Source organism: Mandrillus leucophaeus, unplaced genomic scaffold (genome assembly GCF_000951045.1).
Source record: "Mandrillus leucophaeus isolate KB7577 unplaced genomic scaffold, Mleu.le_1.0 Scaffold1144, whole genome shotgun sequence".
Lineage (NCBI taxonomy): Eukaryota > Metazoa > Chordata > Mammalia > Primates > Cercopithecidae > Mandrillus > Mandrillus leucophaeus.
In genome coordinates this window covers 691,829-708,274 of record NW_012099699.1, presented here as the reverse complement: position 1 = coordinate 708,274, position 16,446 = coordinate 691,829, and the positions used below count along the sequence as shown (strand labels likewise).

Here is a 16,446-nt window from a genome sequence, read left to right as displayed (position 1 = left end):
GTTGAGTGTTTAAGACATTATTGGAAAGTAATTCAGTAAAATACTGTTATGGGCTACACTGCATTCCCTCAAAAGTCATATGTTGAAGTGTTAATCTTCAGTACCTCCGAATATGACTCTGTTCAGAGATAGGATCTTTTAAGAGGTAATTAAGTTAAAATGATGTCATTAGGGTGGACCCTGATCCAATATGACTGGTGTTCTTATAGCAAGACACAATTAGAGCACAGATACACTCAGAGGGAAGTCCCTGTGAAGAAACAGAGAGAAGGCAGCCATCCATGAGCTAAGGTGGGAAGTCTCAAAAGAAACCAACTCTGTTGACACCTTGATCTTGGACTTCTAGCTTCTAGTACTGTGAGATAATAAGTTTCTGTTGTTTAAGTCACTTCATCTCTGGTACTTTTTTATACAGGCAAGAGAAAATTAACAGAGAAACACAGGACAGGCCAGAAGATATAGATTGGTGGACCGGATATAAACATAGTAGTTAATCTATGAGAATGGAATCCGTAAGAAATGATAATCAAAAAAGAGTGAGAAAGGTCTTAGAGCTATCAATCACTGAGTGGAGAATAAGAAAAAAAAAGTGTCTATAAGTGAGACAGAGGTATGACCAGGGCAGGGGAAGGAGTACCAGGAAAATTCAATGTAATGAAAGACAAGGGAGTCAAGAATCATAAGAATCTTGACTCTTAATCATAAAGATTAAGAATGAAACTCAACCAAAGGGCCATTAGTGGTTGCTACACAGAATTTATAAATGACCTTTCAAGACTCACTTCTAATGGAGTACCAAAGGCAGTCAACAGGATACAGAAGATAAAAATTAGAAAACATGGATGTATGGGAAGACAGAAACTGAATGTGATGCCCCATATCTCTAAGTTTGATAGTGAAACTAATAAATAACCATAGGTAAGAGCTGGAGGAGACAATAGACACTGGCAACCCTGTGCACATGGGATTTGAAGGAGAGAGTAAACGTTAGGATACTGAAGGGTTTCTAAGAGAGTGCAGAAGCGAGGGCAAGGAGGCACCAAACAAAGATGGCACCTGGAACATGGAGGAGTGGACAGATGGAGAAGAGGTAGAGAGTTCTTCATCTAAAGCAAGAGGAAAGTATGATATATACTTGGAATATTCTCAAAGCTTTTTCTCTGAATAAAAGCATCCTTCAGAAAAAAAAGTATTGTCTTGTCTCTTATACAATGGTATGTACTCTTTGGGGAAGACACATTAGCTGGAGACAACACCAGGAAAAGCTTGATTTTACAGCTTATGGGAAGATTGTGGAGTTGAAGAAAAAATAGAAAGAAATGAATTTTTAAAATAATAAGTTAATATTCCTAGGGGTACAACCTCTAAATTGCAGAGTGATATCTTAAGCAATCCTTTTAAGAATTACTTAAGTGCCTGAGCGTGGTAGCTCACACCTATAATCCCAGCACTTTGGGAGACGGAGGTGAGTAGATTGCTTGGGTTAGGATTTTGAGACCATCCTGGCCAACATGGCAAAATCCCATCTCCACAAAAAATACAAAAAATTAGCCAGGCGTGGTGGCACACACCTGTAGTCCCAGATACGGGGGAGGTTGAGGCACGAGAACTACTTAAGCCTGGGAGGAGGAGGTTGCAGTGAGCTGAGATTGTGCCACTCTACTCCAGCCTTGTTGGCAGAGTAAGACTCTATCTCAAAAAGTGAAGAAAGAAAGAATTACTTAAGTGAGTACTTGACTAACTGGTTATATAAATGTGATCATAAACACATACCTTTAGGGTGACTGAAAAAGATATTGATTATAATATTGTAAATGAGTACTCGTGGCTTGGGAAAAAACATCTAGTAACAGTATCCTGAAAATTTTTTAAATGGTCTGTATTTCACACAACTTAACTGGAACAGCTTCACCCGTGACAATTTCCAGGCGATTCAAAATATGTTGTAATAATGACAAACATGAGTATCAGAGACACACAAGAGAGTTTAGAAAAAAAATCATTTCTGTAATCCCAGCACTTTGGGAGGCCGAGACGGGCGGATCACGAGGTCAGGAGATTGAGACCATCCTGGCTAACACGGTGAAACCCCGTCTCTACTAAAAAATACAAAACGCTAGCCGGGTGTGGTGGCGGGCCCCCTGTAGTCCCAGCTACTCGGGAGGCTGAGGCAGGAGAATGGCGTAAACCTGGGAGGCGGAGCTTGCAGTGAGCTGAGATCCCGCCACTGCACTCCAGCCTGGGCGACAGACCGAGACTCCGTCTCAAAAAAAAAATAATACTAATAAAAAAAAGAAAAGAAAAAAAATCATTTTATGGAATATGAGCTAAAACAATGTTTTACTGTTGTTGCTATTTTTATTAGCCCTCAGCAGAATAAGGTAAATTATTTCTATTCCTTAGTTCGTGTTTTATATTATCTCTGACATATGTAAGGCACCGCTATTTTTCTGCATATTTATTTGTTCATCTTTCCCCCTTTCTCCACCTCTAATTTCTCTCTCTTAGTATTTTACTTTATGTCAGGAATCCCCAACCCCCCGGGGCTATACAGGTCCATGGCCTGTTAAGAATTGGGCCGCACAGCAGGAGGTGAGCATCAGGCAAATGAGCATTACTGCCTGAGCTCCACCCCTGTCCGATCATCAGGCATTAGATTCTCATAGGAGCATGTGCCTCATTGTGAACTGCACATGCAAGGGATCTAGGTTGCATGCTCCTTATGAGAATCTAATGCCTGATGATCCGACGTGGAACAGTTTTATCCCAAAACCCCTCCTCTGCGTCTATGGGAAAATTGTCTTCCACGAAACCTGTCCCTGATGCCAAAAAGGTTGAGGACTGCTGCAAGTTTACATTATATGTGACTTTATTATAAATAGATATGAAAAACACATTAGCAAATCAGATATCATAGGTGATCTTTTTCTACTTCATCTATAGTCCTAACAGTTTTGACATTCAAATTACACACAATTTGACTCTTTTTATTGACAAAATGGAAAATTATCCTTAATTCAAAATGTATTTTATTTGAACATATATGGTGATTTCATATATTAAGTTGATATTTTTCTTTCCTTTTTAGAGAAGCCGTATTCAAGAAAAATAGCATGTACTTCAAATTTTAAATGATCAAAATAGATTCGGAAGCTCAAAAGTTTTGGAACATTATAGGCCTATATCCCAATATTCTTCCGAAATCTATTTTCAAATATATTTATTAATTTAGAAAATTCTAAATAGTTCATTCCTTTTTTTGAAATATATACAATGTAAAACATTTTTTTTCTCCTGCCTTTCTAGAATCCTCTTATTGAGAAAATGTGTAACTGATCTAAAGAAGCATGCTATGCGAAATTTTGAATGTTTATCTTAATAGAACCTAAAATCTTCCACATAGGTTCACCCCTCATTACTCACAATAATGCCAAGTGCTGTAGTCCAGGCAGATGTTTATTATTTTATATGTGAAAAGACATTAGAATAAGGCCATTTCTCAGTGAATTAGGGGAATCAGAGTTTTCTGAATTTAAGTTCCTTATAGAGCCCCACGTAATGAGCTCTTAGAAGACGTTGCAGAGCTGTAATATAAAATCCTGTTTAATCAGCCATAGCGAGCTATGTGCCACTCTCTGTGGAACACTAAGAGGAATCAGGGTTCCTCCTCCTCCATCCAGTGCACTCCCAGCCCGGAATTGCTTTCTGGTCAGGGTTGGCCATGAAAGGCCATAGAGAGCCAACCCTGCGAAGCCAGGTCTCCGCATGTCAGCACAGAGCAAGCAGCAGAATACAGATCATCAGCTTTGTTTTATGAATGTCTCTGTTTACAGTACTGGAGTGGAATTTTAAAAAAAGGATTGCAGTATTTGCATTGAATCTGTCACTCACAACTTCAATTTTGATTCCTGTCCTATAAATGATCTTGCTTTCCCATTTTTTTCTTAATTTCTACAAGGTGACTGTCAATGTCAAAAAAGGTAAACCTCAAGTGTATATACATGGTGCTTGGCATGTATGTTAGAAGGAAAGAAGTTCACTTAATGAAAAGACGATAATATTTATTCAAACTAAGCCTATTAAATTACACAGAGGAAAGTATACCTTCTTTGGCTGTTTTGATTGAATTTTAATATAAAATAAAACTTGCTGCTAACCTTTTGTTTTTCTTTAACCAATAACATTTCTCAGCTTAGTGTACGGGTTATGTAAAGTACCTGTCAAACGGAGAGATGTCTTTGTTGAAAGAATCCAGACTCACAGAAAGTGAGTGACCCTCAGGGATGGGTAGAAATCTCCCAATTTTGACAAAGATCATTCTCTGTTTGGGATTTGTAAAGCTCAAACTATAGACTAAGAAGATGACAGGAGAGTCTGGTGTTTGGCTTCATGGACCTTAACCTATTTCAGCAAGCCTGCAATACTGGGGAAAATAATACGTAAATTTATGTTTATGTCAGGCTTGCAGTTGATGAGTAAGGTTTGTAAAAGGTTACTCCTAAATAAATGCCTATCTTTCCCACTCCGTACTCCAGTGATTTCTGCTTCTTGCAAATACTGCCCTCTAGAACAATAAAATTCTTATACAACAATAAGTAAAATATGATTTAATAGCCCATCTCCTATCCTGTAATGATTATGCATCTTCTGTCTTGTAGCTCCCAGCAGTAGGAGGACAGTTGACATTTACCATATCATATGACCTGGAAGAAGAGGAAGAAGATACAGAACATGTTCTCCAGTTTATGATTATCTTAGAGGTAGAGTACTGAGAGCATCATTGATGTTCACCCATGTTACTTCCTTATGTTACTTGAGGTTACCAGTACTGTATTTTTTACTTGCCTCGTTTGACATTGACTTACGTGACTACTAAAAATATATACCTTAGGAGTTTTTAATGCCACTCCTATGTTTCACTCTGAGACATATCTAGAAGATTGAGTATATTTGTTGGGTTTGAATGATAAAGGAGAACTCTAGACCAGACTTGAAATGAAATTTCAAACATAAGAATCATGTTTCCAAAATATAAATATTATGAAAGTGTTTAGGTACACGCTAATTTACATAGTTGTGTTTTTCTCATTTTCGCTTGCTTCCAGGTAGATTATATTGTCTACTTCTTTGATTACATTAGATAAAATAAAATGAAACAGGAAACTTGTTTGTTTAGCGATAGTTTAATCTCGACTTCAAAATCCTGTTTTAGGTAAGAAAGGTACAGGAGAAACTGCTTTCAAGATTTGAAGGGCCATAGGCAATTTCAAAATGCTCGAAGCCTGAAGTTTCCTTAGAGGCTCTCTGCCACCCTTTCTTATCATATCCATTCTTTCCAATAATGTATCCCCTCCCCTCAACACTGATACATATTCAGAGGCACACACATGCATGCATGTTCATGATTCCAAATGGGTAGATGTTAATTTAGCACCAGGCTCTGTTGTTCTTCTGTCTTGAAACTTTCATGCATGTGAATCTATGACAAAATAAAAAATTCTTTTCTCAAAATGGACGTTTTCCAGTATGGGATGAAGTGGTCTGCTCTTACTCTCTTTCTCTCTCTCTCTGTGTGTGTGTGTCTCTCTCTCTGTGTGTATATATATCTCTCTATGGCAACTAGATGTATACTTTGGAATTCCTTTAAGATGAAAGGAGTTCTCTAAATGCAAAGTGTTGAGTGAAATTACGTAGCATTCATGTGAATGAACTAAGACAAGAAGGATTACCTAAATGTCATAGGTCATTCAATATACTCCTTAGATGCCATTATCCTATTTTGAGAATTAGACTGCAGTCTTTTTTATTGTTTGTTTTTTCCCATGTAGAAAGTTCCTTTAAAATAATAGCTTAATTCAGTTTTAAGTTTCTTTCCCTATTGTTCTACACAACCCACATCCATCGTAAAATAATATATTTGAAATATGTAACTTTTGTGCACTTTTGTCAATTTGAGGTGTTTGTAATCACATATATGTTTATGAGTTGTCAGGTAGCTATTATTTTAGTTAATGGGGAACTAACATCGTGCCAAACCAAGAAGCAAGAAGCATATGCTTCATAATGCATTTGGCTAAGGTTAATATTGAAATTGCATTGCCTTCCCTTCATGTATCCCACAAATATATTCCCTGAATGATAGGGAAAGCCAACCCGAAAATAAAAGTCTACTAAAAGCAGGCATGGTGGCTCACACCTGTAATCCCAGCACTTTGGGAGGCTGAGGCAGGTGGATCACCTGATGTCAGAGTTGAGACCAGACTGGCCAACATGGCAAAACCCTCACCTCTTCTAAAAACACAAAAAGTTAGCCGGGCTTGGTGGCAGGCACCTGTAATCCCAGCTACTAGGGAGGCTGAGGCATGAGAATTGCTTGAAGCTGGGAGGCAGGTGGCAGCGAGCGGAGATCACGCCATTGCACTCCAGGGGATAGAGAGAGACTCTGTCTCCAAAACACATAAATAAATAAAAAATAAACATAAATTTAAAAAGTTAAAAGTCTATTGAGGGTGGAGGATCCAAATAGAGATATGTTTGACACTTTTGTACCCTCTTTTCAGTTTTACCCCTTTTGCTTTCTTTTTTTTTCCTCCCTTTAGGGTAATGACCTGAGAATCAGCACAGCCCAAGATGAGGTGTACCTGCACCCATCTGAAGAACATGTTAATGTATTGTTGCTTAAAGAAGAATCATTTACCATACATGGCACACATTTTCCAGTCAGTAGAAAGGAATTTATGACAGTGCTTGCGAATTTGAAGAGAGTCCTCCTACAAATCACATACAGCTTTGGGATGGATGCCATCTTCAGGTAAAATCAAGAACTGCAGCTCCAACGTTCACACATTTGCTTTGGGGCAAAGGTGCAGGAGCCGCCCCGGAGTGAATTTTTTAAGGCACCTAGGATTTGCTGTCTTCAAAGAGCAGATAAGAACGGAGCCCTAGTTTTCTGAAAGGTTTTCCTCTTAAACCTTTGCAGTTTTAAATGCCCAGAATAAATTCGTCTCGGTTTTTATTATTATTGATGATTCGCTCACAATTGTGTCAGAACGTGTGATCAATAATGATTCCTATATTGAGAAATGTTATATTGGAAAATAAAGTCTCCTTTATGATGGTTCAGAGTGGGAAACTAAAAGATATACTTTCCAGGGCACCCTTATTTGGAAAGCAGTTTCTAAAATATTTCCTTCCAGTGGTTGTTAACTAGTTTCTGGCTTAATAGTATATAGATTGTAATAAGAAACGTAAGTCTTTTCATTTAAGTAACCACCGATCTCACTATAAAACACTTTAGGACTATAACAGCCACATGGTATAAAGGAAAGAATATGAACTTTGGAGCCAAACTGAGTAGAAATTCAATAAGCTTTATTGCTTACTGTATGTGTGACCTTGGGCAAGGGATTAGGCCTCGAGGAATGTTTCTTTCCGGTGTAAAGTGGATATACTAATGCCTTCTTTTCAGGGTCTTTGTTAACATGATATGTGATAATTAGGAAAGTACTCATCACCTAGAACACTTTCAGGTTTTTCTTGTTCTCCCCCGCACCCCCTTGTTTTCTAAAGAGCAAACTCCCTGACTTGAACCAAATCTGCTTGTGTCTGATTAACTGCTGTAGGCTGCTATGTTTTTTTTATTTTTAAAACAATGACATTTTTGTCTGACAGAATTTTAACTTCAACTGTGTCTGAATGGGCTCTTTACCCTTCTCCTTTTCTACTCTAATAATAAGTAACACAAGGTGTCATAGGAACTTGCTTCTAAATCAGATTAAGTTAGATGTTCAAATGTGACCCCAGCCTGACAACCCAGTATACCTTTAATGAAAGCAATGCCTCCAGTATTGGAGTTTTTATTGCTGATGCCACCACCTCTCACCTCCCTGTTCCCCATCATTTCCCTGTGCTGTCTAGTTTGCCTTTCACTGGTAATATTTCAACTTAGTCTAATCATCATTACCATTTCCCAAAGGAGAGAACTGCAGAATCATAAACAGAACCATTGCCAAACAATGTACCTCTTTTGCATAGGCAATTCTTCTAGAAGCTGGGTTAAAATGCCATGGAGATGAGAAGCAGCACTTAGGAATTAATTATGTTTTTCCCATTTAGTAAATAGAGATTGTCATGATGTTTAAACAGTACAAAGAGATGAGTCCTCCAGCTTTCAAAATGAATGACAACCAAATTGGGAAAAAAAAAAAAGTGGCTAGGGGGGCTTATTTATTTTTGTCAGCATTGCTTTTCAGGCTAGTTAATACAGAGACATTTTCCCTTGATTTATGTCAGACAGTTTCAGTGTCTACCCATCTTAAAATCACTGGTTTCATTTGCAGTCTTCTGAGGTTTTGCCATATAGGAGGAATGCATTCACAGTGGGACTCTGTGAAATGACAAAAGAGCTAATCCAAGTAGGTGGCTACTTTCTGTCACCTATGTTACCTAAAGCACTGTGGTTCAGTAAGTAAAAGCCAATGTCAGATTTGAAACTCCTACCCACTCAGGTGAGCTGAAAGTGAGCATGAATCTGGAGTCAGTCAGTAAGCTTGTTATATATTATCTTTGATCTACTAGTAGCTTGAGTCATATTTGCAAAACATCACTTGAATTGATTTCAACTTGTCTTCCACAGTAGGCTTCCGACTTGGTATACTGTTTGTGTGCAAGCACGAGTAAATTGAAGCTCAACAAAAATTCATATTTAGACTTATTTACAGTGGATTTACTTCCGTGGCAGTTCTTTCAGCAAATGGGCTTAGGTTCCTCCAGTTATATGGTTAGATGGAATTCTATAACGGAAGGAGAACTGGACTGCGGGTCAAGGATTTTGACTTTTGTTTTCAAGTCAGCTATTTAATAGTTGTAAACATAAGTATGGTTTTGACCTCTTTGGGCTTCAATCACTTCATCTGTAAAATAAGGAGGACGACAATTGCCCTGCCAACTTCAAAAGGTCGCCGCAAGAATTGAATTACAGAGCTGCAAAAGCACTTGGCTAGTGATAACCCAGCATACAAATATGAAGCATTTCTATCTTATCTACTTCATCCCAAAGGATCACGTTTTCTCCAAATACCATTAAGACTTAGAGACCTCTAGAGAAAGGCACATACTGGTATTTCCATACATATGACAGTTCTTACTGTCATTTTTTTTCCGGAATCCTGATACCCATTAGATAAAATAATTTATTTTCTTCTCACTGTCCTCACTAGGAAGATGAAGGCACAAGTAGAACACTTTTCCTTCTTCTTTTAAGAGTATAAGAGAAATCAACCTAACTGAACTGTGCATCTTTCTCCTTTAAATTCTCCAAGCCTTGGATTTAGTAACATCCTTGGTCTTTAAATTAAGAAAGGCTTTTATGAAGCACCTACATTAGATACAGAACTCTGCACAAAATGTGTTTTCCTCTTACTTTACAGTAGACATTAGTAGAGTTCACCAAATTTCCAGTCTCATCCATAAGGGATATTGCATTTCTCTAACCCTGGAGGGCAGATGTGTCATATGACTTGGTTTAGCCAATGAACTGTAGCAGAAATGTATTTTTTTTCCACCTGGGTTAAACGTTGAATTTCCAATGTGAGACTCTCTGCAGCTTACTCAGCAAACAGATTAAAAAACAGCATGGGGCCAGGCGCGGTGGCTCGTGCCTGTAATCCCAGCAATTTGGGAGGCCGAGGCAGGCATATCACGAGGTCAGGAGTTTGAGACCGGCCTGACCAACATGGTGAAACCCTGTCTCTACTAAAAATACCAAAATTAGCCGGGCATAGTGATGCATGCCTTTAATCCCAGCTACTCAGAAGGCTGAGGCAGTAGAATGGCTTGATCCTGGGAGGCGGATGTTGCAGTGAACCGAGATCTCGCCATTGCACTCCAGCCTGGGCAACAGAGGGACACTCTGTCAAAAAAAAAAGAAAAAAAAACAACAACCTGGAATACAGATTTAGCACACAGAGGTCAGCTGCACTAACAGTCACCCAGGCCTGTAGAGGATTTTACATGAGTAAGCCTTTGTTTTCTGTGAAGCCACTGGGAATTTGGAGTTGTTACCACAGCATAACCAAGTCCATCATGACTTTATCATTGATACAACTCATGAGTATTGCTCGAAAATAAATACAAAATATTTTCAAGGCAAGATATTTTTACACAACTTTTAGTGTAAATTTTGGGGCTTGGGATCAAAAAAGATTATACAGAATTTATATAATAGTCTAGAAAAATTCTTGTAAGCAAAGGAGTCTTTGATAATCATAGAAATAGTATTGATAGGTACACAGTGTACCTCTGCCTTCTGAAGTTAATGATTTGGGTAACTACATTTTAAAGACATTTTGCTGATTACACTAGGACTTAAAAAGATTTTTGCAGCTCCCTTGGCATCCGGCTATTGGTAAGAGGTGCAGTCAAAATTTTACCCTACGTTTCCTTCCCGTTATCTTTGACTACCTCCCAATGCTATTCCGTAAGTATTCGATTCGTTCAGTCTGCAAATATTTACTGAGCACCTTCCATGATTATCTCTCTAAATCTTAGTTCCTCTTCTATACAATGGCAGAAACAATGTCTAAATTTCAAGATTGACAATTAAGTGAAAACACAATGTATGTTAAGCACCTGAAATAGTATCAAGCATATGTTGGGAGGCAATGCAGGGTAACAAGGAGATCCCTGGTTTTGGAGTCGTGCTTGGGTTTGAATCTATGCTGCACCTTTTGCTAATGGTATTATGTTGGTCAAGGCTCTTTCCTCCTCTGAGCCTCAGATTCTTCATTTGTAAATGTGACTAGACATGGGTTGTTACATTGTTTATTGATACTTAAATGAAATGTCTTTCCAACCTGTATCATAGTGCACAGAAGATAGTAGACAGTAAGTAGTAACTATTAAGAAGCAGTCATTCTAGGCTAGGCTATAAGGATACAAAGGTGGACAAATGATCATTCAACTCAAAGAAGGCATTGTACAGCAGAGAAGACAGATATATATATACATGCTGTACATTTATGATAATATAAATAGTGCAGAAGAAGTATGCACAGTGCATACTGGTAGAACTAAGAAGGAAGAGATGAATTCTTGTGTTAGCATTTAATACACTTTTAATAAATTGCTGCAAAAGTATCAGATTCTGTCAGTTACTGCTCTTACTTGATGTGAGATTGAAAATGTTTAGATAAAATATCTTGCTCTCTCTCTATATATATATAGAAAAAAGACAATTGTAACATCAAGAGTTTTTTGTTGTTTTAAAGTATAATGTTTTGAGCTGGTTGTTTTAGTATAATATAGCATGTCTTATTCTGGTGGGAAATGTAGTAAAACAAAAATATTGAGAACAATCTTTAAAGCAGCACCAGGACAATGTTTCTGAAACAGTTCCAATATTTTCCATAGTAGCTTGTAGAATTATGTCCTCTCTCTTCATCCATCATCTTTTCTGTATTTTCAAGGCATAAAAATAAGAAGGGAAAGTCAGCTAAAGCATTTGACTTAGTTGACAATTCTTTGATAGCTCATGCATCTCCAAAATTCAGTGCTTTATTACTGCCAACATTATGTATTTAAATGAATGCAGCTTGATATCAAGAAAATGACCATATTGAAGGAAAAAAAAATAAACTGCAGCCTTCTTCATGAGTAACACACGAAACTGTTAAACACATTAAAATCCCATTTAACAAATAGCAGAACCTAATGAACATTGGGATTACTCGGTGAATACTAATGTGGAATATTACTGGGAAGGATGTTTGAGTGTGGAAGTTTCTCATAGCTCAAAATGGTTACACAGATTAAAGAGTGGAACATCTGTTGTTCAAAAGACAAATGAAATTTGTCAGTTCACTGAAAATATTTTTGTTTTTGTATCTTTTTTAAAACCGTTTCTTAAAGTAGTCAATTGCTCATTCTTCTATTTTGAAATTTCCAGAAATCTTTCTTTAAGTGTTGCATGTCAATTTTATATCAGAAATTCTTGGGCTGTATCTAGATATAGTTAATCAATCTGCTGTTTAGTAAATTATAGTGATCTATTGTATGATAATCAACTAGTATATCAACCATGAAATCATCTAATTCTGAAATTAAAATGATCGGAATTATAGGCTCATCAGGTGACAGTCCGTTAATTCCAGGCAGTTAGATTTCACAATACATTCAGGTGAGTTCTGGTCTCTGGCCTCAAGTTCTAATGATAACAGTTTCCGTTCATTTTCTATGTCAAATCAAACAAGTAATTTGTCTTTTACTTATCTGATTTTATTTGTCTGAAATGTGGTTAGTAGGCTTTATTGTGTCCTTTGTCATGGAATGTGTTAGTCATTGATTGTAATAGAACTGTTTTCCATTCATCTATTCATTTGTTATTTAAGTATTTAGTCAGTTACTTTTGTATACATCTATCCGTCTATCTACCCATCCATCCATCCATTCATCAATTCACCCATTCAACAAAAGTCTACTGAACTACTGAACATGTGTGAAGATGATCATGTTGCTTATATAGATGGCAGGACAGGTTTCTGTTCTCAAGGAGTAGCCCATAAGCTCATACCAACATAAGTACTGTCTTTAGTTTAGTAACTCTTCCAAATCCTACTGTGTTAAGGAGACTTATGAGGCCCAGAAATTCTGTTTCTAGATATATATCCAAAAGAATTGAAAATAGGTATTATGTGTTCACGAATATGAATAGCAATGCTGTTTATGATAGCTCAAAGGTAGAAACAATCCAAATATTCATCAACTGATGAATGAATAAACAAAATGTAGCATGTACATGCAGTGAATATTAGTCATAAAAAGAAATGAAATACTGATACATGCTACAGTGAAGTTATCTAGAATAGGTAACTTCATAGCGACAAAAGCAGATTGTTAGCTTACAGGGGTTAGAGGAAGAGGGGAATAGAGAATGACTGCCTAATGGATTCTGGGTTTTCTTTTGGGCTGACAAAATGTCTTAGAATTAGATGTATGTAGTAGCTACACAACATTGTAAATGTACTAAATGGCAGAATTGTACGATTTATTTTTTAAATTTTAAATAGGTTTGAAAATGTCCATCCTACCCCAAACATCAAACTTCCTCTCTATGTATAATTTAAAATGCTTAATTTTATGTGATGGGAATTACACCTGAACTAATGACAAGAAAAAGAAATGCCTGTGACACTGCATTTTTCATTGACAGGGTTCCTTGGTGAAGGGGGAAAAAAGCATTTAATGATTTTCAGATGACACAAGTAACCTAAACACTATAGAACAGTGATATTTGCCTAATCTAGGACCTTCTACCAGGTTGTCCAAAATGTGCCTCTAGAGAAGATAGCACTCAATTAATAGTGTTGGATGAGTTTATTTACAGGTAAAGATAATTTACTTGTCTTTAGAGGGTGCCACCTAGCACTCAGCAGCTAGGATGATTCCATCCAACTGCCTGTATTTGGTGATTTCAGGGTTAATTTCCTTTCCTGCTTCCTGATCATATATGAACTCATACATATTCAAAAGTACTGTCAAGTGTCTAGGCTTAGCAAAGTGGGGGTAAAAGCAATGAAAATTTTAGAAATCTATTGCCGAAAAGCTTACAATTTGGATAAAGATCATCATTTTTGAAGATACGTTTACACCTTGTAATGAGCCTTTTAGCTTTGCTCTCTGACTTGATTCCCAAATTCCCAACATTGATTCCCAAATCTAACAAGTTATTTGGTAAGTGTGAATCACTGATCAATAAAAATCTACCATCACTCCTGAGAATGGAACTGAAAATGCAGGCCATAGCAAGAAGCAGTTGCTTCTTTCTTATGGTTACAGGGTGGCATATCATATGCTATAAAATGTCTATCAGTAATTTTTAAAACTGTAATTATTATGAGTCAATAGTAGTCATTTAATTATGTGCTCTTAGAGTTTATTTAAAATGTATTTTCATACACTAATATGATTTGGAGATACAAATAGTAAAAAGTATATTTCTTGTAATGTTCATGTAGTCATTTTTATTTGGTTTCAACAGTCAATGAAAATAGGTTAATAAAATGTCTAGTATTTCATAATAGCCTACTGTGTGTTGCATATTAAACAAGAACTTTATATTCATTTTCCTTTTAAATCAAGCTCAAGGTGTATGGACTATTATATTATCTCCATTGTATAGAAGAAAAAATTGAGGTCTAGAAAGAATAAGTTATTTTCTTCTAGGCCACTGTATTCTTAATAATTAAGCTTTTAAAATGTCCTTTTACAGAAAAATAGGAAAAGCAAGTAAGATATCGGTAACATTTATTTAAATCGTGAATGCATAATAAGAAAAGAAATGTGTGTGTGACAGCATTTTTTCCAATTTTCCATTTGGTCAAACCAGCTTTTCTCTAAAACAATGAGTTATGCCAATTCACTCAACCAACATCACCAGATTGTAAAAAAGTACCAATAAAATGAAGGCCATAGATACAGAGAACAATGGATTTAATTTAGGACAAAAACAAATCCCAGAGATCATTCAAAGTCAGTCAACTGAGCATTTTGAGAAACTTTAGCTTATACCGATGACAAGCATGCAGGTTTATCTCAAAGGAAAAGAAAACACAATTGTTTCATCTTTATTTCAATTTAAAAGCTGAGATGGAATGTTAATATTGTCTACTTCTGCTTTCCTTGTTTAAGCACTAAAAGAAATCAAGCAGTCATTGGAATGTTTTCCATTTAAAAAATCCCTTTAACTATATGATTTTAAAAATGTCTATCTGTCTTCAAAAAATGAAAATCAAAACACATAGCCAAGAGCCAAGAGACGAGGAAGAACATTCTGATGTCTCTTCAGCATTTGGGGTTGGTGGTGATTGTCAGCACTTTAGACTGAGCCAACTTGACCTAATGTGACAGACGACCAGAGATTTTGGTTATGGTATTAATCAACTTCCTTTCTCAGCATACATAATTGGCTTATATTTATGTCATTGTTGCTGTACGATTCCTACAGCTGTATAATACCTAAGAACTTTACTTATTCACCATCTCTTTTTTCCTCTGCCATAGGTTGAGCTCTGTTAACCTTGAATCCGCTGTCTCCTATCCTACTGATGGAAGCGTTGCAGCAGCTGTAGAAGTATGTCAGTGCCCACCAGGGTATACCGGCTCCTCTTGTGAAGTAAGTTTGCAAGAATGCATCCTCAGTGCATTCAAAGTTCCCTCAACATTGCTTTCAATAACCTGTTCTAATAAGAGCTGTTTTTTTCTATCAATACTTACACAAATAATGGGTATCACTTAAAAAAGAAACTTGAATGTCTACCAAAAGCTGTGGCTTTCAGTTAGAGTATTAACCACATAATTTCATCTTGTAACTGTTTCTCTCTGAGCTATTTTGCCTATGACTGAAAATCTGATGTTTCTGTCTTTGTTACCTATTTGATCTATTGGATGGTAGCGGAATAAGACTTCAAAATATTTTCTCTTCATTTTCATCATAATGGTTATCCAAAATTTAGCACTATATATTTTTTTACTTTTCTCTCATGTTTTAATTCTATGTATCACACTTTTCCTCTACTTCATTTCTAAGAATACAACCAAATCACAATCATCTGAAGCATTACAATCTTCAGAATGTCAAGAACATAATATATGGAAAAAATACCTTGATAGAGAAAATTGCCTATAGGTCTTTCATTTGTTTAGCACCTGATGTTTGAGATATTTATTGTTGTCTCCGTATCCTAGATTTATAATAAGATTTATGGTTCTTACTTAATACCACAGTGTGTCATCTTAAGGTAACACTTTTTATTTTTTATTTACTTCTATATATTTTCTTTTAGATTGTCTGAAAATTAGTTTTACTTGAAACCTGGTCAAAAAATGTGAGCACTATTTCCTTGACAGAGGGCATGGCTTGCAGATAAATAGGAGCTTAGTTTCTTTAAAATGGTGCCTTTAAGGAATCATTTGAGTGTACTGAGATATTTCACTTCAGAACACTACCTCATTATGCCATTTATAGAAATACTCTAGGCATTGCTTTGTCGGTTCTCTGGTACTTTAAAAATAATGCATACATCTAGAGATACACAGTCATATTCATGACAGCTGTGTTTCCTTTAACTGAACTCAGATTCACCTTTCTAGAAATAAAACTAGATATAACTTATAGAAATACTTGCTTTTCCAAAATTCATGTAGATAAGATAAAAATAATTATGGATATCAATTAGCTATGCCAACCCAAATTTGATTTTACATATAAAACATACACTGTATTTGATGAAACAAGAGCCTTTCACTCTTGATTCTAACCAGACTGCTCTATTGGAACTTTAAAGATCCTCTCTCAATTGGCATAATACATAACTTAATTCTACTCCTGTTTTAATGCTTGTTTCCACATACGTTATTCTCATCCTTTGCATTATCTTTTATACAAGTTCT

General features: G+C 36.3%; 1 protein-coding gene across 1 annotated transcript in view; it reads left to right on the top strand.

Moving 5' to 3' along the window:
- Positions 1-1,063: 1,063 nt before the first annotated feature.
- LAMA2 (laminin, alpha 2) overlaps positions 1,064-16,446 on the top strand; it is a 293,272-nt gene continuing 277,889 nt past the window's right edge. The window contains exons 1-4 of the mRNA XM_011997459.1: positions 1,064-1,090; positions 4,659-4,760; positions 6,600-6,811; positions 15,058-15,169. Coding sequence (XP_011852849.1) covers positions 1,064-1,090; positions 4,659-4,760; positions 6,600-6,811; positions 15,058-15,169 — 453 coding nt within the window. The remainder of the gene's footprint in view (positions 1,091-4,658; positions 4,761-6,599; positions 6,812-15,057; positions 15,170-16,446) is intronic.